The following is a 25,191-nucleotide window of genomic DNA, read 5'->3' on the forward strand; positions in this document are numbered from 1 at the left end:
TCTTTAATATTGTATTAAACCACCACTAACTGTTTTTGTGAGACACCACTTTATTAAAAAGTGAGGAAAAGCTGAGTGAGGAAGAGAAGATAGAGTTGGCAGGCCTTGTTTCTTTTTTTTTCTTTTTTCTTTTTTTTGCAGGCCTTGTTTCTTGACAGCACAGTGGCTACACCTCTATGTTGATGGCTTTGAACGGTCAATAACCTCTTACTGGCTTAGAACCTCATATTATCTTTTTGGTTTCCCTGAGAAGCAAGCTGTCTTTCTTTACTCTTTTTCTGGAACCTATGTTTCCTTTCACCTTGTCTTAGAAGTCTCTGTGTAGGGACGCTGGGGTGGCTCAGCGGTTGAGCATCTGCCTTTGGCTCAGGTCGTGACCCTGGGGTCCTGGGATCAAGTCTTACATCGGGCTCCCTGCAGGGAGCCTGCTTCTCCCTCTGTGTCCCTGCCTCTCTCTCTGTGTCCCTCATGAATAAATAAATAAAATCTTAAAAAAAAAAAAAAAGAAGTCTCTATGTACATCAGCCTCATTTTGCCTGTCGCGTCTGTGACAAACACTGTCCCACCAAGGTCGCCTCGGACTTCTTTCACATCACTCCCCATTCTGAATGTCTGCTTCTCTTTCCTTATATTTTTTGTGAGTCTCATCTCTTTGAACTTTACAGTATATTTACAACGCAACCTTTCCTCTTCTTAGCTAAAACCCCTGAAAAAAAAAAAAAACCTGACAGCATCTCTCAGAGTAATTTCTACTTGAGCTATTTTAGTAATGACAACAATTTGATAAAATTAAAGTCATGAGAGTGGATCCAAGTAGTACTAGGAACAGTCTCAAAGTGAAAAGATCACTTTCATCAGCTTCCCTTAAACCCATGCTTGAATTTCTTCATTTTCACCCCAAACCAAATTCTTTATGTTCTAGAGGATTTAGGAACTAACTCAGTGTATGCTTTCCTTGACCCTTTTCCCTATGCCTTTTCTGGCCTTCTTACCAAGCTTTTCTGTCTCTCTAAAAGCACAGATTTGTGACCACCTCCAAAGCTAACCTTTTAATGTATGTTTAGTATTTAAAAACAGGCTCCTTGTATTGGGATATTTAGAGTTAGAGGGCAAGACACACAAAAAAAATACCTACAAGCGGGAAACTCCTATTCCCTGGTCCTCATGTTGCCATTTGAAAGGAATTTCCTAGAGTTGTATTCCCAGCATATCTTACCATGGTTTCGTCGGCCCTCCTCACAGATGGAGACACGAGGCATCTGACTAGTGAATTTAGAAGAACCCTGGCATGTGCAGCCTGGCCTGCAGGAAGCAGTTTTTGTTGTCTGCTACGGCAAGAAGGCATGGCCTTTGGGACTTCAGCTGTGACCATGTGAATAAGTCTCCCTAATTTAGGGGTCCATTATATAATAAGTGTAATTGGTAAGTCATACATGCAATACTTTGATCTCCACCTTCCTGACCCCTGGAAGTAGAATGAAGAGGAATGATACATTAACCCTGTAAGGCCTCTATAAGGATCATGGCTCAGACATCACATGTACCAATGGGAGTGGGAAGGAAGAAGGAAGGCAATCAGGTAACCCAAGCACGCATGGCAGTGGGTGATGGGTCACTGAGAAGGGGATTGTACAGGAAAGCTGGGCTCAGAGGCTTACAAGGAGACCCTCTGCATTACCAGGCACCTTTCATTCAGTTAAAATTCTTCACCTTAACAATGGATGAATAACACCATTTTCCTAAAGGTTTCCCATCCATTATTAGGCCACAATAAGACTTCCACTCATCCAAGAACTCTCCCATATTTTCTGGGGGAAAAAATGTAGTGACGTACAATATTACTGAATTAAAATTTGGCGCTTTTGGTTCAGGTGATCTTTTGTAACATTTGAATTGCACATAGTCAAGGCAGTTCAATCTTCCCTCAAATTAGTGTTGAAGATGCTGACCCGCAAGACTAAATAAAAAGGCTGGCCTGAGGGTATATAATAAATCAGTGGCAGGCTATAAACAGAAGACCAAGCTCTTCTCCTAATGTATTACTTATCCCACTGAGTCTGGATGCTTCCTAGCCACCAAATCATGGGAATCTATTATTTTGTCTAGTCTCTAAAAGCTTGGGGGTTACAAATATCTTTATTGATAAAGATGCAGAAAGAAACCAAGAATTTCAAACTAAGTCTATCCTCTATGTCAGAGGTACAGGTTTGGTGATTTGACAAGGAAATTATTTTCAGTAAAGCTTTGGAAAGCTTTCAGCCCCACATGATTTACTTACTTCACTGAAAAAATTAGCAAGATACAACCCCTGGCATACTGATACATACCTGGTCAGAATGTGATTTTCAGCATGGTGACTATTTTATTATACACCTGAAAGTTTCTAAGAGAGTAGATCTTAAAAAGTCTCACCACACACACCCACAAAAGGTAACCATGTGAGGTGATGGATGTGTTAACTAAACTTATAATAGTAATCATTTTACAATGTATATGTATATCAAATCACCACACTGTACAACTTAAATTTACACAATGTTATATACCAATTTTATCTCAAAAAAGCTGGGGGGGGGGAATGAATAAGTTCTGAGGATCTAATGTACAGCATGGTGACTATAGTTAAGAATACTACATTGTATATTTGATAGTTAATAAGGGAGTAAATCTTAAATGTTCTCACAACAAAAAAATATTAATTATGTGAGATGATGGATGTCTTTACAAACCTTAATTGTGGCAACCATTTCATTATATATATATATAAAATCATCACAATGTATATATAAACTAACACGTTGTTATTTGTCAGTTATTATCTCAATAAAGCTGGGAAATAATAAAAGAATGTGATTTTCAATCTGTTGGAAATTCACACAAGCCTGCATGTCTTTAGTTTTAGAATCCTAGTTCCCTTCTAGAAGTGGTATCTAACACATGCTAAATTAGCTAAAGCTAATAAATGAAATTAATTTTGCTGGTAACCTTTAAAATATCTATTTAAAAAGAAACTCTCTATTTTAAGCCAAGATTTGAGAGTATATCTGGGTTAGAGAGTGGGATCATAAAGTCACTGGATGTGCACATCATCCTACAACCCTGGGAGGGCTTTAGCCAGGCTGGGCAAACCAGAGCCAGCCAGTTTCCTGGCTGTTTCTGAAGCTGCTTAGTTCCAGGAAGACCCTGGAAGATACCACCAGAATCTTCCCTCCTGAGTGAATGCAGTGCTGGAAGGCACCCACTATTAGCAGACTGGAAATGAGAGAACAAGGTAAACAGGCCAAGGCCTCCTCCTTCTCTGAGGGGTAGCCACATATATCACTTATCCTCCTTTCATCCAGATTCCATTTTTTGCTATGCACTGTTGTATAATAAAGAATTGTTTCATCTTTGTCCCTCATTTTAGCAGGGAGTTCTTAAAACCCTTGGAACTTCCTGAGTGATACAAGGGTCTTTATTATTCCTGAGCCTCTTGGACCATAACTGACTTTGTGCTAATGAGGTGACTCATGGTGGGCCACCAAACAGCTTGAGATAGACAGTGGTCACCAGACACCAGGAGGACCAACCCCTGATTTGAGGATTTGGATCCTGAGCCAGTCTGACCTCTGGGGAAGGAAAGGGAGGGGCTGGAGAATGAGTTCAATCACAAGGTCAAGGATTCAATCAAGCATGCCTATATAATGAAATCCCAATAAAAACTCTGGACACTGAAACTCTGTTGGACTCCCGGGTTGATGAATACATTGATGTGTGGGAAGGGTGACATGCCCTGATTCCATGGGCAGTTGGAACCCTCCCAGACCTCGCCTTCTGAGTCTCTTCATTTGGTTGTTCCTGACTTATATCCTTTCTAATAAAATAGAATTATAAGTATAGTGCTTTCTGGACTTGTAAGTTGTTCCAGCAAATTATTAACCTGAGAGGGTTGTGGGAACCCCCAAATTTGTAGCTAATTAGTCAGAGTGCGAGTGGCCTGGGGATGCCCTGGACTTGTGGCGGGGATCTGTAGTTGGAGCAGTCCTGTGAAGGATCAAGCCCTTAATTCGAGGGGTTTATGTTAACTGTGGGTAGTTAGTACCAGAACTGAAATCGCAGTACACCAGCTGGGATTGAAATAACATGTGCATATATGAGGAAACTCTGATGGTACAGTGCCTGGAGTAGGAGTCTGCACCATTTGTTTGAGGAATGCTAGTCATGCAAAGAGGTCAATTAAGTTGGAAATGTTGCATATTTATACTTCATAGTCAGTATAATAAAGGCTCTAAAAGGTTACATAGTAAAGAAAAAATTTTTTAAGTTTTATTTTTTTTAACTAATCTCTACACTCAACGTTGGGCTCCAACTCATGACCCCAAGATCAACAGTCACATGACTGCCTGAGCCAGCCAGGCACCCCACATAGTCAAAATTTTTTTAAAAAGTCCCTGGAAACCTTCAAGATCATAACTGGCTTTCCAAAAGGATAGGTTTTGGATCCATCATTTTCTAGTATTATTAAACAACCTAAATAACTAAGTAGAGAACATGTTAATTATATCTGCAGATGACTCCAAACTAGTATTTCTAGAAAAGACAGTAGAGTAGGGAGGAAGGACTCAAAACAGAGGATGACTAAAACTATTTAGTACATACCTACTGTGTACCAGATGCAGAGCTAGGGAGACAGCAATAAACAAGAAAACACAGGTCACTATTGCATTTGCAGTCAGGTGGAGGAGACAGGTATTAAATAAACAATTACACAAATGACACTACAATATCAATTATGACAAGTGCTAAAGTAAGAGGTACTAAACCAGCATTACAAAGGAGAGAGCTAAATAGGTCCTAAGTCAGTCTGGGGGGTTGGCTGAAGAAAGTAATGTTGAGGGGGATCCCTGGGAGGCGCAGCGGTTTGGCGCCTGCCTTTGGCCCAGGGCGCGATCCTGGAGCCCTGGGATCGAGTCCCGCGTCGGGCTCTCGGTGCATGGAGACTGCTTCTCCCTCTGCCTATGTCTCTGCCTCTCTCTCTATGACTATCATAAATAGATAATAAAAAAAAATTAAAAAAAAAAAGAAAGTAATGTTGAAGTAGTGACCTAAAGAAAGAATTGAGGTAGGGCAGATGGTGGCTATATTCCAGGGAGAGGCAACTGCACACGAGAAGGCTCTGAGGGGAGTGGGAAGGAAGTGGAGTATTTGAGAAACAGAGTGAAGTCAGTGTGGCTTGGACTTGGTGTGTGGGAGGAAGTGTCAAGAAGAGCTGAAGGTGAGGAAGTAGGCAGGAGTCAAATCATGTGGGGTCACTTTAAGGATCCTGGTCTTCATGCCAAAATATATGCCGAAAAGCCACTGAAGGAAGGTATGTAAAAAGATCTACTGGGGTCAATCTGTATTGTAATAAAACCACACTCAACTTATAGTAAGACAAGGTTGGGAAAGGTTAGAATGGAAGAAGACTGGCTGGAGGTCACTGTAGTTGTCTAGGTGAAAGATGACCTAGCAAAGAAATGAGGGAGTAAAAGCTATCTCAACATTCAAATACGTAATATGCTCATCAGGTTTAAAATAGAAACTAGGCATAACATTAGGATGTATTAAAAAGGAAGCCAGAATGTGAGTAAAGGGCTTGAACAAATCTCTTTTCTTCATTTGTATTCACCATTTGGTAGAACCTTATTAGAACACCATGGTAGTTTCCACAATGGTAAGGAAGACATTGGTAAGGAAGACATGGAAACCTGGAGATTATCAGCAGATTGATATCTCAATGGTTAAAATGTTAGACATACATAGAAGAAACAGTTAAAAGAATGTGCTTACATTACCTAGAGAAAACTGAAGTAAGGCTTGATTCATTCGCTAAGAACATTCTATGAGTTAGGAATTGGTTTCTCAAACTTTGTTATGTATGCAAATCAACTGGAAAGTTTGTTAAAACCTCCAGACCCGGGACATCTGGGTGGCTCAGTAGTTGAGCGTCTGCCTTTGGCTCAAGTCGTGATCCTGGAGTCCTGGGATCGAGTCTTACATCAGGCTCCCCACAGGGAGCCTGCCTCTCCCTCTGCCTATGTCTTTGCCTCTCTCATGAATAAATAAATAAAATCTGAAAAAAAAAAAAATCTCTAGACCCAATTCCAGAGATCCTGACTTCAACAGGTCTATGGAAGTGTCCAGCCATGTCTCCCCTCACCACTCTCCAGATTCTGATGAAAATGGTGCTCTGATCACTCTGAAAAGTGCTGGGGTCCTGCCTTCAAAAAAGTCAGACACATATCATAGGACCATGACAGGAGTCCAGGAGACTGGAGGAGGGTAGGGTCATGCAGGAAAAATGTTCAATTCTACTTGGGGAATTAGAGTAGGGTAGTCAAGGAAGGCTTGTAAAGAAGTCTTTAAGAGTGTATAAAGTATTTTTCACATCCAAAAGTCTTCAGCAAAACATAATATAAAACTACCCAGAACTCTCCCTGTCACCCATGACCTCAGGGCTCACTGCTGTGCAGGCCTGCTCCATTCTGCATCTGAAATATGGAAAGGAGTTTTACGTTCTTTGTTTCTTATTAATGTGATTTAATTAAAACATTTTCCGTGTTAACATATTTCGAGATATAAGAACCTGCATAAGCAATATGTTGTACACTTGAAACTAACGTAACATTGTATGTCAATTATACTGCAATTAAAAAACAAAACCTGCATTCAGTCATATTTTCTACTGCAAAATTAACTTTTAGTTTACTCCCACACTTCAATTTCTGGAACTGCATGGTGTCCTTGTTTGTTGAATGATTGGATGAAAATATTATTGCAAGAAATAAATTAACATTACTCTATTACTAGATTTCCTTATCTAGGGATGCATTTGCTCATTTCAGTTAAGTACGTTTCTGCTTTTAGGCAGTATAATGAATTTTAGAAAACCTCTTACATTTAGAGGAGTCCATGAAAAGCTGTTTTTCAAGGAACTTAGCTAGAAATTAAAAGAATATTGGCCTACCCCTTGGTAGGATATCCCTCGTCTATCCTAAAACCACACTTAGACCAATTTCTGTCTCAGTGAGAGGTCAGTAAATAGAAACTATTAACTCAATGCAGGGTCCAATAGTACATTAACACCTACTTTGGAAGTTTAACTGGAAATGAACACATGATGAGAACAATGTTAACCATAAAGGAAGCTACAAAAAGGGACAAGAACTTTCCAGACCAAAGTATAGCAACAAAGACTGGGAGAAATGAACAGCTTTAAAAAAAAAAAAAAAAAGATAGCACAGCTATGGCCTATGAAGTTCAGGAAGGTCTATCAAAAGATCCATATCTTCTGAAATTCAAAATGATTTTATTCTTCTGAAACATATCAAAGACCAACATGTGACTTCTATGATGAGATACCAGGAATAAATCAAAAAGCAAATTTATATCCTATAAAATCAAACAGCCTACTTATATAAAGTGATCAAATCTCTCTGAATTTTCGAATGTGAAACAGTTCAAAACCCAAACTATATAACTATCTTCTTCCATAGTCATATTACTACTTCAGCATGTATTCAGATTCTTAATGTACATTTATTTTTATCTAAAATCATTTCCTAGACTGAAACATTTAGACTACAAAAAAAAGTAAAAAGCAAATTTATCCACTGATAAACATCAGAGTCAAGGAAAAAGATTCCCACCTCCTATCTTTTTAGTCAAGTGATATTTCTACTGGTTTAAAATACCTTTCCCAAAGGAAGGATTTACTTATTATTAAATGAAGTTTAAATGCAGGGATCACATTAACCTAATTTTCTCTAATCTTCTATAGACATTCAAAGAACCACAGAATGAGAGATAAAAGGGACCATATAGAGCAAGGCTGTTCCTTCTAAAATATCCCAGACAGATGGAAGTGTTGGAAGGAAATTCAAAGACCTCTGAGTTCAATTGTGTGCTATAATTACTCATTTGGCCTCCAATTTTCAATTTCTGTGAGGGCAAATAATGGGATTATTCTGTTCACTATGCATCAAGCATAGTGTTTAGAACACAGTAGGGCTTCCACAAACATTTGCAGAAGGACTGAATTAATAAATCTCTTCATCTTGCAGATGAGAAAACTGTAGCTCAGACAAGTGTCTTGCCTTGAGGTCACAATTCCAGTTCTTCCAGTCTCATTGGCCAGGGCTCTTGACACTACTGATTTTCGCCTCTGGCCATCAAATCTTAAATAAGGGAAATCCACTTCAATCTGGACATATCTGTTCCCTTGGTCTGGTGGAGTTACCCAGAGTAAGTCTATTTTCTCTTCTTAGTGGCAGCCTTCAAAAATATGGGGACAACACTAGTGTCCTTCCTATTTTGGTTACATGTGCACGGCATGGTTCACTATCCTATCACGTGTCAAAAGATGTAGTAGTTTGTTCTTTAAGAGCAACAGTTGTAACTGAAGTTTCCAGATGTGATCTGGCCAGGGCAGAACACAGTGAGGACATGTCTTCTTTCTCTGGACCTGTTTTGTGAATGCTTTTGAAGTAAACACAGTGGTATAGATTCTGGTTTCCCATTGCCTCATTTGTATAAACACATGAGCTACTATTAGATCAAGCATCCTGGGCCTTCTATCTTTGCAGCTGATTTTCTAAATATAAGCATGGGACTATTTATCCCTACTAAAGTCACATCTTGTTTAGTCCATTTCTCTAGCTTATGTTTCAGAATCTGGATACTGTCATTTAACATATTTTTGTGCAAGTTGCATATTTGATAAGTATGCCCATGATATCTTTATCCAGGAGACAAATAATAAAAGGAACTAATTCTGATATGTACTTACTCTGTGCCAAGCACTGTCCCATGCCCTTTTACCTCATTTTATTCTCACTACAAATATATGAGGTGGATTTTATTATCTTCTCACATCTTAGGTTAAAAAAATGGAGATGCAGAGAGGTCAAGTAAGTACACAGGGTCACACAGTGAATAGCAAATCTGGAAACCCAGTCTGATTCCAGAGTCCTTGATCTTAACTACTAAGTGATGCTCATTCTCATTATTATCATGTATCTTTACCAACTACCTTCTAGACTGATAGGGATCCACTGGTCAATAATCCTTGTGTAAAGGGATCCCTGGGTGGCGCAGCGGTTTAGCGCCTGCCTTTTGGCCCAGGGCGCGATCCTGGAGACCCAGGATCGAATCCCACGTCCCAGTGCATGGAGCCTGCTTCTCTTCTCCGTCTGCCTATGTCTCTGCCTCTCTCTCTCTCTCTCTCTCTGTGACTATCATAAATAAATAAAAATTTAAAAAAAAATCCTTGTGTGAAGCTGCCAATCAATCACAAAATGACAGAACTATAATCTCTGAATACCCACACTTCTTTGTCTTGAGGATTTTGCCAAATGCTTTTCTTTTTTCTTTTAATTTTAATTTTTTTTAACAGAAGAAGTCTTGATTTTTTTACTCACTTTTCTTTTTATTTAGCTTTGTGATTCTGTCCTTGTGCCTTTAACAATTTCATAATTTTCTGCTCCCCAGTAAGGAAAGCATGCTTGATCTTGTCATGAACACATTTAGCACACGTGGAACCACCTCGCTGATGTGGTCTTTTTTTTGTTTTGTTTTGTTTTGTTTTTTTAAGAAAACCTGGTAAGACCTGTAGGTCTCACAGCGTGAAATTCTTGAAGTCAGCCTGGGCACACATCATATATGGAATTTGGTGCTTTCCCAACCTTGGTATGAAGATAAACGATTCTATTACTGGGGGTTCACAACAGCCTAGTTGTATTAGAGGCTGTATTGGATATGTCGAACTCTGGACCACTCTGAATACCTACAGATGCCGTCCCCAGAAGAGGAAAAAAAAAAAAAAAACCCAGATAATTTTTCTGAACAGCAAGTGCCATAAGGCATGGACCTGTCTAGTAACCCCTCATTTTCCTTTGTGCATCCTCAACCAGACTACAAAGTCCTAGGAGCCCAGATCATATCTATGCTTCTCTTATATCTCCCATAGTACCTACTACACATTAAGCACGTAACAGAAATTCAATTTTTATCTTGGATAGATGGGTAGTAAAAGCCAAAGAGATCTCCCTGAGTTTAATTCTATAGGAAATCTGAGTATGAAGTTTGAAATGGAGAAGTGGGAAGAGACACTACTTTAGCTTTCAAATTCTCTAGCATAAGCAGAGAGGGGATGCCCTGGTCTCCAAGACAGTGACCACAACAGCCTAGCCCCCTATCTCCCAGTCACATTCTCCTGCTCACCGCCTTCAAGTTCCCAAATCCTCTTGGAGGGGGTTCTAGAAGTCTTTGAAGAGTACAGCCCACATATTACTCCTACTTTCATATCCCAAGGTGCCTGGCAGAGATGTGTGTGGCACACATGAGGGGTTTAATGAATGCTTGCAGAAATGAACATTTCACCAAAACTCCACTTAAAGATTTTACAATAGATGACAATCTATCCATGGTCATATTCAAAGCTGGGGAAATAAAAATAAAACTTTGCCTGTCAGGACACACATACATGCACACACACAGGAGACTTCTCCGTAAGACAACAACCCAATACATTAAAAAACAAAATGACAGACAATACAAGGGTAAGAAAGCAACAATAAACTAAAATATTAAATATTAAAATATTTCTCTTTTATCCAAGCTGTTTATATGTTTCGAGAGGGATAAGCTTTTCTTTATTGTCATATTCTTCTCCAATTAGCTACCTGCCTATTCCTTAACTCAAATAAATCTTCACCTTACCATCATTTTTAGAAAGTAAAAGACAAACTTGAAAATAGTACTAAAGGTAGGAATTGGAGATATCAAGGAAAGTAAATTTTTTTATTTCTGTACCTTTTTTCCTTAGCAGATCTTACATTTTGGCTGCTAGAGGATTCCCTAATTTTTCACATAAGAATCAAAACAGGTTTTGGCTATGCTAGAAGAACATAATATACAACTTCCCTTCTTGGCCCTTAAAAACCTACATATCTTTCTTTACCTACTCTCATATGCATAATCACCCCCTAAATTCAATCTCTCTTTTTCTTAAGAATTGCTATTCTGGGGGATCCCTGGGTGGCGCAGCGGTTTGGCGCCTGCCTTTGGCCCAGGGTGTGATCCTGGAGACCCGGGATCGAATCCCACGTCGGGCTCCCGGTGCATGGAGCCTGCTTCTCCCTCTGCCTATGTCTCTGCTTCTCTCTCTCTCTCTGTGTGACTATCATAAATAAATTTTAAAAAATTAAAAAAAAAAAGAATTGCTATTCTGCATGATTTATTCTGAGGCCAGTAAGTAACTATGCCCAACTCAGAAATATTGCTTACTTCCAGAGACTGGCAACTATTTAATGAATAATTAACCACTCCATACTTTCTATCAGGGATGCTTGTATTACCAGGGTAAAGGTATCCTTGATGTCTAAACAATGTCATAAAACAGGCCTTTGCCAGAAAGACACCCTCATTTATCACATGAAATGCCATGCGGTATTAACAAGGTCGATACTGTTTGTTCAATATATTTTGCTTTCATAGGGGCTTGAAATGATTTGTTTTTGCAGCTGTGATGGAGTTAAATTAGGGATTTAGCTTCTGCTTAGCTAGTAGAGCATATATAACCAGCAGCTATTAATTATCTGCCACTAGTCATCTTCCCACAACTTTCAGCATCCCGGGGGTACGGAGTTACACCACCAGCAGCCAGAGTCTACCCTTGAATAGCCAATCCTGGCTTCTCAGGAACTGAAGGGAGATGAAATCATTCAAATTGTTATTTCTTACTCCACAGCCACCCTCATCCCAACGTGTAAATGTTATTAGTGCACAGATTTTTTAAAAGTTGAGTAAGCAGTTGAAAAGAAAAATCTTAGTTCAGAGACTAGTTTCAGACATCCATCTTCACAAATGAGAAACTAATAACACCAAAAAACTTTTGTGACCCTAACACACCAACAATCAGCCCCTCTCCCCTTTTTCTCTCCTCTCACACCACCATTCTGTCTTAAATGGAGCAGGGGGAGAGGAGGAAGTTTGCTGCCAACATAAACTTGTCAAAAGCCTGCACTACAGTGCTAATTCCTGTCTACCTGTTTGTGTCAGCTGGGAGCAGCCTCCGAAAAGCTCTGGGGAAAAGGCAAGGGGAGAGAAGGAGCGAGAAGGAGGGAGAAAGGGCGGGGGCAAAGAAAAACTAGAATGTAATTCAAACAAAAATGAAATTGTGTGTACACGTGCGCGCGCGCACACACACACACTCTCTCTCTCTCTCTCTCTCTCTCTCTCTCTCACACACACACACACACACACACACACAAAGAGAGGGGGGGAAATGCTCCCCTCTCCTCAGGTCCTAACAACATACTTCTTTATCAGAGGTTCATTGTCAATCAATTAGCCAAGGCAGCAGGGGTCTGTGAGGTGGGGGCACCCGGGGAAACAATGGACAGCCCTGTTGTATTACTATTTAATCACTTTTGCTAAATAAATAGAGCAGCCCTGAGGTGCTGTCATGTCAAGGGAATTTATAACAAAACAACAAAAAAAAAACAACCTTCATTTTTCCTTGGTCAGTCCTTTTTTCCCTTCAGGACAAGAGAGGGTTATTACTGTAGCCTTAAGTTCCATCTTTGTGTTTCTTGCCTTTGATTCCCACTCGGACCCTGCCACTTTCTGGCACTAATTTGTCAGGCTGAACAAAGAGAGGATTTGTACCTCCTGTAAGGTCTCAATTAGGAATGGCTTCTGCTGTATTATGTGCCATTCAAGGAGGACACAATGCCGGTAATTACAGGAATTTGCACTAAATGGCTGAAGAATTCACAGCAAAACTCCCCCCCCCCCCCTTGGGTTTACTCCTCCCAAGGGCTGGGGGGAAAAAAGGAAAGCAAAAGCTCTTAATGCCAGAGAGATGTAATTACCAACAGCAGTCCCAAGAGGTTAAACAGCAGCCAAGGGAGTAAAACCATAAAACTGACAGTGTGAAAATAGTAGAGGGGATCCCCTCAGCTCACTATTTTTCTTGCTGTCTCTTCTGTTAACATTATTCAACTTCAGTCCAGAATCAGGAACACTGTCCCACAGTGGCCATCCGATATCACTCCCAGATTACAAAGCAGTAACAACGCTTTCAACAGTGAGCTTTCCAACTCTTACGGCACCTAAAACTAGGCCCTGGGCCCTTTTATTATAGTACTCAATTGGTAGGTTTCTTGACTGCTGGGAAATTACATGAAAAATAGCTGTAGATATTTGTGCCAAGAAAACCTTGTATCTAGTCAAGGGAAATAGGTATGTACACATGTCTAATTCCTGAAGAAAACAGGGCTGTTGCCTTATGATCTAATTTATACAACATTTTTGTAAACCCTATTTAGAACCACTTACAGGTACATACTTCATAAATATTTTAATAAGCTAAATAATCATGTTTTAGTACTAATATTTTGATACCACAAATGCCCCATTGCCAAACCAAATTTTGAATTCCAACCAGTAACTTTGCTAGAAAATCATGCCTCATTTTCTTCTTCTACAGAGGTGTTCCCGAAGAGCTGTACTAAACCAGCACCAAATTATTTGTTCTGAAATACCACTTGCATCAGATGCTCCTCTCTGCTCAGGAACCTTCTGTGACTTCAGGGTCACATGTTCAGTTCAACTCTATCAAATTCCTTTTGCCAGTCAAATATGACTGAATAGCTGCTATTTCATATAGTTCTACTTGCCACCACCTAGCTTTGTCACAGTGGCCATTTGGCATTCCTGATGTGATTATTTGATTAATGTCTGGTTCCCCTCGCAGACTGTAAGTTCCATGAGAGCAGGGACCATGTCTGCTTTCTTGCAGCATGGCCTTCTCTGGTGCACCTGAGTTTTTGGCACATAGGCAGAAACTCAACACACAATAAATGGTAGAATGAAAGAAAGAACTTCATTTCCAAAGGCATTGTTTGCAGGAAGAAGGAATGCATGTGAAAAGGCCCTACAGGCAAGAATGACCAAGGTAGGTTCCAGAACAACAAGACAATCATTGTGGCTGCAAGGCTTCCTAGGATGAGGCAGCAGTGGAGCTGGAGAGGAAGCCATGGAATGAACCACACATAATCAAATACAACTATAAAAAGTTCAAGCCATGTTAAGAAATACACAGTTATATATAAGCATGTGTTTTCAAAACCATAACCTCAGGCATTTTGGGATGGTCGTGCTCCATTTTCTCTGCAGGGGCTCTTTAAATTTCCAAAAAGGATATCGAAAATTCTTCACCTACAGAGTTTAGTGAAATAAGGCCAACCGCACTATTTTGTAGATTTAAAAGCCAACATTTGTATCTCGACTGGATAGCAACTGAATGACATCATAATAGAGAGCTCCTCAGTGCAATCTTCCACTTTTAAAGTTTTTTCATTGAAAATATTTAAATGGAATAAATAAATCCTCAAAAAATATTTAAAGAAGGAGGTACTAAGTAGATGTAAAAACTTACAATCTGAGACACTCACTATAACCATGAAATATTCTGGATTAGCTTCTCCTTAAAATAACAGATTAACAACAAGTTCAACTAAAAACAATTTAGTAAGCATTTTGACATTTTATAAGGTAAACATACTATGCTACTAGCTTTTTCACCAAATGTATATTTTTACAAGGATGAAAATTCAGGGGACACAAAACTAAATGAATAAACATCCACTTTAGATTGATTATGTTTGTGAGAAACAGATCAATTTTTAAAGTTCTATCTGCTATAATAATCTTCAATTTAATGAACCTTCCAAGTAATTTTAAAAACATTCAGAGGTTTGCTTAAAAAGTTTTAGCCTTTTTCTTTTGAGACTCTGCCCCCTACAGGAGATGAAGTATTCCTACCTGGGGTAGGAAACCAATATTCCGTGTTGCAATTAAGGAAAATGAAAAGCAACCTGGTAAACCATGTGTACCCCCATAGCAATCAAATGTAGCATTTTCCAATTAAAGGGCACTAAAGTGAAATAAAATATTTCTACTTTGGAATCTGCCATACTACACAAATTAGATTGACTTCTCCCCACCTCAGATTAGAAACCTACGTGTACCTTATTAGAACTCCAAACCAAAGCATGAAGGTAAAAACTGAGCAAAGCAAATGAGTTTTAGACCTCATTCTCCTGCCTCCTGGATTCCCTATCACCCTCATCCCTAACCTATTGTCCGAACCGGGCCAAACTGAGTGAGGACATTTAGACAGCAAAGGAATATATCTTAATGGAACCTAAAGCAGCTGCCAAAAAGTTCTATCCCTGCCCATTCGGTAATCCTTTCCCTATTCTTTTCTACTTAGTTTCCTTCTCTCTGCCTCTTCTACTCACCTTTCCTTGTCTTCTTCCTTTTTCCATTTCTTTGCTAGATGTGATGGACTTGCTGAATGCTACCTCTACTTGTATTTCTCCTTCCTCTGAGTGCTAGATACACTGCTAATACAGTCCAGAATGTGGGCAGTGCACACTTCATCAGGAAGCAAACTTATGAGAGGAAGGTAAATTAGGAGTCAACTAGGTGGCAATCCTTATGTAATCCCTCAGACTTTTCTGCCTCTGTTTACTAGAAAATTTTCCAATTCAGCTATTCCAGTCTCTACCTTGAGGGCGAGTTATTCTCCTTGATTCCAATATTACTACAGATTTGTTGACCCTTTCAGCAATCCAAAGCCACGGAAGTGTATCAGAATTCCAGAATGTTCAGAGTCAGCATCAACAAATTATTGTTGAATGACTAAACTTTGAAAATATATGTACTAATATAAGACACTAAAATGTCAATAATTTCTAAAAGCTGTGGTAAAGCAAGGGTTCCTTTATTTCAAAACCATCTTGCAAAAAGTAGCTGGCTGACTTAACACAAGGTCATTCATGCCTGCAGATACATGCGTATCCCCTAGTATGACTTCCTTACTGGCTCAGTGTTGCTGGTCTCCCCTACCCAACCCTGCCAGTTTCTGCTTCATGGTCACTGAGGCCCTCCAGAAAAAGCAGGGATGATTCACTTAATCCCCTCTTTAGTTATATTATTTTTCAATAGAAAAGGCAATCTTTACAACTAACCTAAATGGAAATTTTCATTGGGCCCCGACTATTTGGCTTTCAAGACCAAAAATGTCAAGCAAAAATTGAAAATTTGGTCTTGGCTGGTGGTGGGCATCCCGTTCTTTTTAAAATAACATACTTAAATCTGGTATGCTTGAATTAGAATCTTCCAAATCAGGTTTCCAATTAAATGACCTTCATGGTAAATTTACCTTCAGGATGAATTTCTTGTCCTGTATTGTGGGGTTTAGTGAAAGGGAAATAACTGGATTTAGTTTATAGTAGATATATAGATTTGGTGTAGTGAGGGTTCTATTCTGCCTGGAGTACTGGTTGAGGGAAAGTGCAAGGAATGGGAGGTAGGGCAGAGAAGCAGTAACAGGGTTTGAAGAAATGACAGAGGATCGGCCTTGAACTCTACTTTGCGCCTCACCCTTCCACAGCAGTTCCAGAAGCCCCAGGTTCCCCGGGGATGAAGCACAGGCCCACTGTGACTCAGAGGTCATCTGCTGAATCATCATCCACCCTGCTGTTAGCCACCTCCAGATTTTCTGTCAAGGCTGACTTTCTAGATTCTACCTTAACAGGATTTGACAAGGTCATGATCAATGACAGTTACTGACTATGGACATTTTTCTTCCCTAAGAAGTGTCTCAGCAGTCAACTTTGGGTGTGAAAGTCTCTTTTGAGACAATTTGTGACATCCACATTCCCAGTGACCTTCTTAAGAAGACAGAGGAAATGGAATCACAGCAGACAAAAGAAACCTAAATTCTAGTCTGGTTATGCTTTAGCTAAGTCATTTTGACTCAGTGGGGTATATCCTATCTGCTTCTGCTTACTTCACCAGCATGGCATGAAGACAGATGTTTTGATGTAGCGAACTCCTTGAAGGAGAGATGCTTTTGAAACAAGAGGTAGCTGTCACTGGCCCACTGAGGGATTTTTAAAGTAAATTCCAATTGTAGGATTCAGGATTGGTCTTTAATAATCTTTAGACTAAAAATTCGCTTCATACCTGCACATTTGAAACTCTGAGCAGTGAGTCCTCGTTCCAAAGACAAAGTTGTCAGAATGCTGAGGAAGCTGGTGGTCACAGACTGACGTTTGTTCTTCCTGAGTTCGTGCCCACCCATCTGATCCTTGGGTTTGCTCCTCAGGGTGACCTGCAGGTTTTGCTCTGAACTTCTCGCTGCGTTGGCTGCTGTTCTCAGAGCCTCCATCCACTCCTCGGCCCTCTGCCGGGTCTCAGCACGAAGGCGGAGGACATCTTGGGGGAAAATGACTTGAAAGCAAGAGTCACAGTCGTCCAGGTTGTCCATCTGGACAGCCAGACACACGTCCACATTGTAGCTTAGCAGGGGATCCTCATCTAGCTTGCCAGGTTGAAAAGCCATAAGGTAGGCCCTGCTCAGCACAAAAGTAAATGCCTTCCAGTTGTTTTGGACAGTTAGCCTGTACAGCGTCCCTGATTTGATGATGTTTTGGTATTGTTTGGGGCTATCCAAGACAGGTGATGGCGCGAACAGCTCACTGGATTTCTTCTGTAAACAATGATTCTGTGTACAGTCAATGTGATGACCAAGCCCTGGTGAGTTTGCCAACTCGTCCTGCCGTCCCACGTAACCAGGCACAGTGGCGTGCACAACTTCCCAAAGCTTCTGCCCCCAGTCCAAAGCCTCCCATGGTGACTCTGCCTTTAACTGCAGCTGGGTGTTGTCATACAGAACGGTATCCACCAGCCTGGCCTCCAGGTTGCCCAAAACAGATATGCTCTGGAAGTGTGAAAGTTGGTAGGTGGCATAGAGGGCTTGATTGCCACTGCTGTCAAGGCTGTAGAAGTATAAGTTGTAGGGTGAAAGTTCTGCATAACAGCTTTGCCAGTAACTGTCATGGTCCTTCCTAATCTCCAGGTACCCCTTCTTCAGAATGTTTGGGAATGCCTGCTTGTGTTCTAGAAAGAAAAAACAAGACGAGAGAAGCAATGTATATTAATTTATGCATATGAGTGAACTCAATGAGATGAAAAGGCAGATGCAAGGAACCAAAGAGATCAGATCTTTCTGGTTCGAAGCAAACACAGTAGAAGCAGTACAGTTCCAAGATAGTACAATTACAAGATGTAATTGGGGGGAAATTTCAGGTCTAAAGAACTTCACAAGGGTAGAATCATGAGCATAAGAGGTGGGTGGTTTGCAATGTCAGTGTGACATGCAGAGGCCTGAGTGAAAAACAGAAATACTGGAATAACTGGGATTATCCCCCTTGAGCCCACAAAACACCTGCACTTCCCCAGGATTTCATGTTTTCTAGGTAACATTCTACAGAGTACCAAATACATGAGAGAGAATATTCCTCCTATCACTTGACCTAACTTCTTGCTAATACTTTACCTTTCTTTGGGTTAGGAAAGCCAGGAAGAGTCAATGGAAAGGACAGAGCATGAAGTGTGCTACTGATAGACTCCTGCTTCTCAGACCTCCCCCAACAGTTTTCAAGGCCAGTTCATGAGCCTTCTGTCTTCTAATCACTTCCCCAGGCTTGACTCAACTAGCTCGTTTTAGGTCTCTGGTTACATAGCAGTTCTCTCACACCTCTTGAGCCTGGATGCTCTTGTACTGTTCCTTCTGCTTACAATGTTCCTTCCCACTGCTTCCACCAGCTACCACACATTTATCCTTCACTTAGCCATCCTCTCTTCTAAGAACAGAGTCTGTCCTGACTCCCCCAATCCCTCACCTGCAAAGACACGGCCCTGGGTCAGTAACTGGTAGTATTCCTATTATTCCTCTCTGATGGGTTGTAGAGCTATATTATAATAGTTTATTTCAATATCTGAGTAAATAAAATAAATTTTGAAGTATTTTAAAAAAAAGTCTGTCCTTCCCATTGGACTGTAAGCTCCACTGAGGACAGAGGAGAGGTCTGTCTTGTCATCCTTCTATCACAGCACATAATGCAATGCCTAGTACATAGTAGGCTCTTAAAAAGTACTTGTTGAATGAGAAATATAGCTCCTAGCACAATACCCAACATATAATAGGTATAATTTTTTTCCCTCCCCGTTTCACTAGTTTATCTGGTCATGCCATCTTTAATCAATGATTAGCTGCAATGTATACAAGTTGAGTACTTTAATAGAAGGAGACTATCATTTGGGAGACTTCCTTATACTTTTTTATCAGGCGTGAAAATGATATCCATGCAAAAGGCAGCACCCCTCTCTGGTAGAGATTTTCATTTCATCCTTTCTCTATGGCTAGACTACTCTGATGACTCAGATTTCAGATATTATTTCACATTTATCACATACATATTCAGTTATATAATAATATTATTCAAACAAATTTCTCAATTTGTTTGCTAAAATACATCAGAGACAGTCACAAACTAATTGAGTCATTCCCTAAAGAAGACATATCGCACTCCCAAAGTGTATGATTTCTGATCTTGGCTGAAGAAAAAAAAAAAAAAAGGTAACACAGATCTAGATCTTAAAATAGCAAACTAAAAGAGAAAAGGAGAGAAATGAGACAGAGAAAAGCCAATTTTACCTGCTTTACATCTCCAGTCCTGACATTCATTAGTATTTCTGTGATAACTCAAAAGCCATTAATTTCTTGCAACTTACACTAATCCCTTTGTAGAGAGAGATAATGGATGCCTATTCTCAGTTATCTATCTTTTCTGATAATGCAATAAGGGAGGTAGTGCTGTTAGAAACGCTGCTGCTACCTCTCCCCCTCTCATTTTCATCAAGCACTGATGGTAGTTCACTATTTTCCATAATAAGACTTGTAACCATGTATCCCTCCATCCCCATCTGTCCTGTGACCCAGTGGCTCAGCTATGTATCCCTTAGTAAAATAAAAACCACCTTTCTTGTTTTTAGCTAGGAATTTTTCTCTTCTTTCCTCCCTGAGAGCTTTTTACAACAGCTAGCATGAATTAGAAATTCTACTTTAATTGGGCCCAAGCCAGCACCGAACTCAACTAAAACCTCATCTCTTTCTGACTGTCCAAGCCAGGGTGGTAGATGCCAGCTTGGGTGGACAGAGTGAGAAGTCCTGCCTAGGTGGTTCAAAGGTCCCCTCACTTTCTTGATGTAGAGTAAGGGTAGAGAATGCATTGTGTTTCCAGATTTTGCCCCCACCTGGCTTGGCCCTCCCTAAATAGGCATGTTAAACTGAGCCAGAAGAGACTGGTGTTGATAATAGGAAATGACCCATACTTATAGGCTGTAGTTGTACCATTAATTTCTTGAAAAAGAACAATCAAGAAGAGAGCATACGTGATCAGAAAGCTATCCTGTGGTGTGCATATTCCTCTCTGGAGGGTCTTACTATACCAGATCTTACTATATTTCCTGTATGAAGTACTAATGGTCTTTGAATTCTAGAGAGCTCAAGAACTACCACTTCTCTTTAGTCTCTAACAAAGGCTACTTTCTATTTCTTAAATTTTTTTAAGGTTTTATTTATTTATGAGAGACACAGAGAGAGAGAGAGAGAGAGAGAGAGAGAGAGAGAGAGAGGCAGAGACACAGGCAGAGGGAGAAGCAGGCTCCATGCAGCAAGCCCGACATGGGACTTGATCCCAGGTATCCAGGATCATGCCCTGGGCTGAAGGCGGCACTAAACCGCTGAGCCGCCCGGGCTGCCCAACTTTCGATTTCTATCTAAAGTTTGTTTTTAATATTTGCGCTACTGACAAATCAGTAATTTATAGTTCATCATTAATTTACAGCTCAATTTTTATATCCCTAGACCATATCATTTCAGTTCATTTAATTAACCTCACACCATTATTGTAAAGTGTTCAGTTTCACAAATGAGTAATATAAAATCTATTTAACCAATATCATAAATGATTCAGAAGAGACCACTGACAAAGATCATGACCATTTTCTCAACAAAACAGGAAAGGATGATCAAAATGAATCACTATACCCAAAAATTTCAAAATCACGAGTAATCCCTTGTAAAAAAGAGGGAAACCACCCCCTTGAATTCTTCATTTCCCCATTGCTTTCCACTTTGACTAATATGAAGACCTGGTTCAGTTCCTCTGCAGGTCTTCTTCTTCCTCTTCTCCTTCTTCCTCTTCTCCAAGTCCTGTAATGTCAGTGCCATGGCTTAGGGACAATGACTGCTATTTACTGAAGAGGAAGAAGGGAACTTTCCCCATCATGTGTACTGCCACTTTGGTACAGCCAATCTGCCAGAGTTCCTCTTTTGCTATTGTTTCCTCTATCTGTTCTCAGAAAAGTTTCCTTTCTCATGGCCACCACCTTAATCAAGGTCTGGGTTTGTTTTTTTTTTTTTTTTTTTTCCTATTGTGGTACAATTGTCATATAACATTATATTAGTTTTAAGTATACAAATGTATACAAATGTAATGATTTGATATCTGCATATAATTTGAAATCATCACCACAGGAAGTCTAGTTCACACCCATCAGCATACATAACTACAAAACATTTTTTTCTTGTAATGAGTAATGAGAAATTTTTTTTTTAAGATTTTATTTATTTATTCATGATAAACACACACAAAGAGAGAGAGTGAGAGTAGCAGAGAGATAGGCAGAGGGAGAAGCAGGCTCCTCCATGCAGGGTGCCCCATGTGGGACTTGATCCCAGGACTCCAGGATCAGGCTTTGGGCCGAAGGCAGGTACTGAACCGCTGAGCCACCCAGGGATCCCCGTGATGAGAACTTTTAAGGTGTATTCTCTTAGCAACTTCCAAATATTCAATACAGTATTATTAACTGTAGTTGCCATGCTGTACATTACATCCCCATGACTTTTTATTTTATAACTGGAAAGCTGTACCTTTAAGACCTAATCCAGATTCAGATGGGCTCCCACCTCTAGTCCTCTTTCCTCCCGGGCCATCTCACGGGCCATCTCACGTGCTGTTACCAGGGTCACTCACAGCCCTTCTCACACCCCCTTTCCCGGCCCAAAACCCTTCACAAGTTCCCTAGCGTTATCCAGTAAAGTTCAAACTCCTTAAGACATTTTATTATGGAAAATTTCAAACACACTCCAAAGCATGTAGAAGAGTAAAACAAACACCCAGGGACTGATCCTTCAGCTGCAAAAATCAAGTCTCTGCTATTCTTGTTTCCTACCTCCCGCCCCTCTCTGGCTCTGGCTTTTTATTGGTTGTTTTGGCTGCAATATTTGAAAGCATATTGCTAACACTTTATCATTTCTACTCTACTTCAGGGGTATCTCTAATCTGACAGGTAAAACTTTAATACACACACACACACACACACACACCATTTTCACACTCAACATGAATAATTCCTCATCTAATACCTAGTCTGTATCTGATTTCCCCAGATTATCTCAAAAACTTATTTTACACAGATGACTTGTACAACCTCGTTTCACACATTGATTTGGCTGATACATCTTCTAAGTCTCTTTAAATCTATAACAGTTCTTTCTCCTTTTTCTTTCATGCCACATATTTATTGAAAAATGAGTTCATTTGTCCTGTAGAACTTCTCACATTCTGGACTTGGCCGAGTGTAAGCTCATGGTATTATTTGAATGTTCTTCTGTTTCCCATGTTTCTGTCAATTGCAATTTAGATCTTGAGGTTAATTTATTTTTTTATTTTGGGGGTCTTTTTTTGGGCAAGAATATGTAACAGGTGGTTGTCCCACTTCCAAGGGTATTAAGATTGATTAGGGAGTCTAGAAGATGTTAGTCTGATCCCTCCATAATAACTTTCCCCACTGACCTTTCACACAATGCAAGTACTTTTCTCCACTCCCCCATATATTAGCCAGGTGACCTGATGCTGTTTCTACCCCCCACCCCTCCCAACCTTTGTGCATGTTCTCTCATTGACCTTTCTGCCCAGATTTCCCCTCGCCTCTGCTTGTGCGTATTTTCCTCACACATGAGGCCTAGTACAAAAATCTCACCTATTCCTGAAGAACTTCTTCATCCCCTCTAGTTGAAAGTAACTGTTGTCCTCTGAACCCCCAAACTCTATGGCTAGACTACTCTGATGACTCAGATTTCAGATACTATTTCACATTTATCACATACATATTCAGTTATATAATAATATTATTCAAAATATCAAAAAGAATGTAAAAAGCAACAACAAAAAGTTTTTGCCTCCATATCCCAGCATCCACAATCCTCCTGTCCAGACTGTATACTGTTTGATATGAAGCCTTCAGACATGTTATATATGCAATAATATAAACAATAATTCGAGGTATATTATATTTATATAATTATTGAAGTTACTCACTTTCATGTTTATTATTTTATGCAATTTTATCTTTTTAAAAACCATTATATCCCAAATCAAATATATGAAAGAAACATTTCAGTGATCTTAGTTTACCAAGAAAATCTGGACTGCCTGAGTCAAGCACAATGAATGAAGTCACAAAAACAGATTCTGAAGATCAGGCAATAGAATGAAAGTCAAAGAGCAACATTGCAATGTTTTCAAAGAACTCAAAAGCCCAATGTGATGCCAATATTCCAAATCAAAGTTATCTTGCCAAATTTAAAGGAAACATTTAAATTCTTATAACAAGATTAATAAATGTGAAAGGAAGCCAAGGTGGAGAGTGAATGGAGACTAATCATAATACTTCAGTGTGACACTATCTAAGACAAGCCTAAAAGGACTGCCTTTCAAAGTCTGGCAGGTATGTTACATTTCTCCTGTGGTGGAAGGGGCTAGGAAGCTCTTTGAGTCTCTTGTAAATAAGAGCACTGATACCATTGATGAGGGCTCCAGCCTTGTGATGTATGTACCTCCCAAAGTCCGTATCTCCTAATACAATCACTTTAGGAGACAGGAGTTCAATATATGAACTTTGGGAGTGACATAAATATTCAGACCATAATACCAACCAGAAACTCATGTTGCTCAATTTCTATCATATCTTTTAGTCTTGACAACTCATTATTTGATTTATTTCAGTGGATCCCAAACACAATCCCCACAACAGTTTTTCCACACTTCCTTTATTCTTTCCAAACACCTAATCCCACTGCTTCATTTTGTGCACTGCAGGGAGCTCCTTTATATGTATTATGCTTGGCTTCATGTCAATGTTGCAATAGCTAATGTCCTGTGCAAATGCTACAGCACACAGTGGTTAAGGCCACAGGTGCTGAAGCCAATGAGCCCAAATTGAAATAACAATTCTGCCCTTACTGGCTGTGTGACCCGGGGCAAATTACTTAACCTGAGTCTCAGTTTCATCATCTTTAAGATGGTTATAATAACAGCACCTACCTCACGGTACTGTTGTGAGAAAGAAAGGAGTAGTTCTTAGAACAATGCCTAATACATTGTGAGTATTCAACAGATGTTTCTTATTTTGGTCGTCTGGCCTCAAAGGAATCTTCTTTCCTCCTTGTTAGAGCTAACTCTTCCACCTCTACTCTGTGCCTAATTCCTTCCTACTTCTTCAGAATCCCTTCCTCTGCAACATCTTAATATTATCCCTCCACTAATCTCTTTTCCTTCTGTTTTCCAGTACCCTAAGGTTTGTCATATCTATTAAAAAAGCATTCACTTGATCCTACCTCTCATCCGCCTCAATGGGTCTCCTTCCTTCAGACGCCAAATTCTCACATTGCCTCCACGTCCCGTTCCACACAATCTGGCTTCTGACTACTGCTCTGACCTCATCTCACATCATTTCACATCCCTTCTCTCATTCCAGCCACATTCTTTTATATTCTGTGAACAAGTTGAGTGCAGGCCAGCCTTAGGAATTCGGAGGTTGCTCTAGCCTCCATTTGGAACTTCTCTCCTCAGCCCCACTGACTTACATGCCTCCCTCACTTTTTTTCCCCTCAACTAGGACACCCTTTACCACCTTAAAGAGTCCCCTGTCTTATACCTTGCTTTATTTCCCTCAGAGAACTCTCTCCTTCTCCTTGAGGGCTGGGGCCTGGATATCTCTCTCACTCCTGTGTGCTAAGTGGCTGGCCCTATAAATATTTGTTGAATGCATGTACAAAGGACTCTGCTAGAATCTGTGAAAACCAAATGAATCAGACACAGATCCTGTCAACAGATCTATGGCCTAATTAGACCCCTTCTTTTTCCTTTCACAAGTCTCACTTTCTCTTTGGTCACAGCCACCCTA

General features: G+C 40.0%; 1 protein-coding gene across 3 annotated transcripts in view; it reads right to left on the reverse strand.

Annotated features, from left to right (window-relative positions):
- PLEKHM3 (pleckstrin homology domain containing M3) overlaps positions 1-25,191 on the reverse strand; it is a 174,121-nt gene that overhangs the window by 117,733 nt on the left and 31,197 nt on the right. For all 3 annotated transcript variants that reach the window (XR_005985002.1, XM_041737121.1, XM_041737120.1), the window contains exon 3: positions 17,059-17,994. Coding sequence is in view for 2 of the 3 variants with exons in the window: in XM_041737121.1 (XP_041593055.1) it covers positions 17,059-17,994 (936 nt within the window). In the remaining variant the exon portion in view is untranslated. The remainder of the gene's footprint in view (positions 1-17,058; positions 17,995-25,191) is intronic.

This window comes from Vulpes lagopus, chromosome 22 (assembly GCF_018345385.1).
Source record: "Vulpes lagopus strain Blue_001 chromosome 22, ASM1834538v1, whole genome shotgun sequence".
NCBI classification, from domain to species: domain Eukaryota; kingdom Metazoa; phylum Chordata; class Mammalia; order Carnivora; family Canidae; genus Vulpes; species Vulpes lagopus.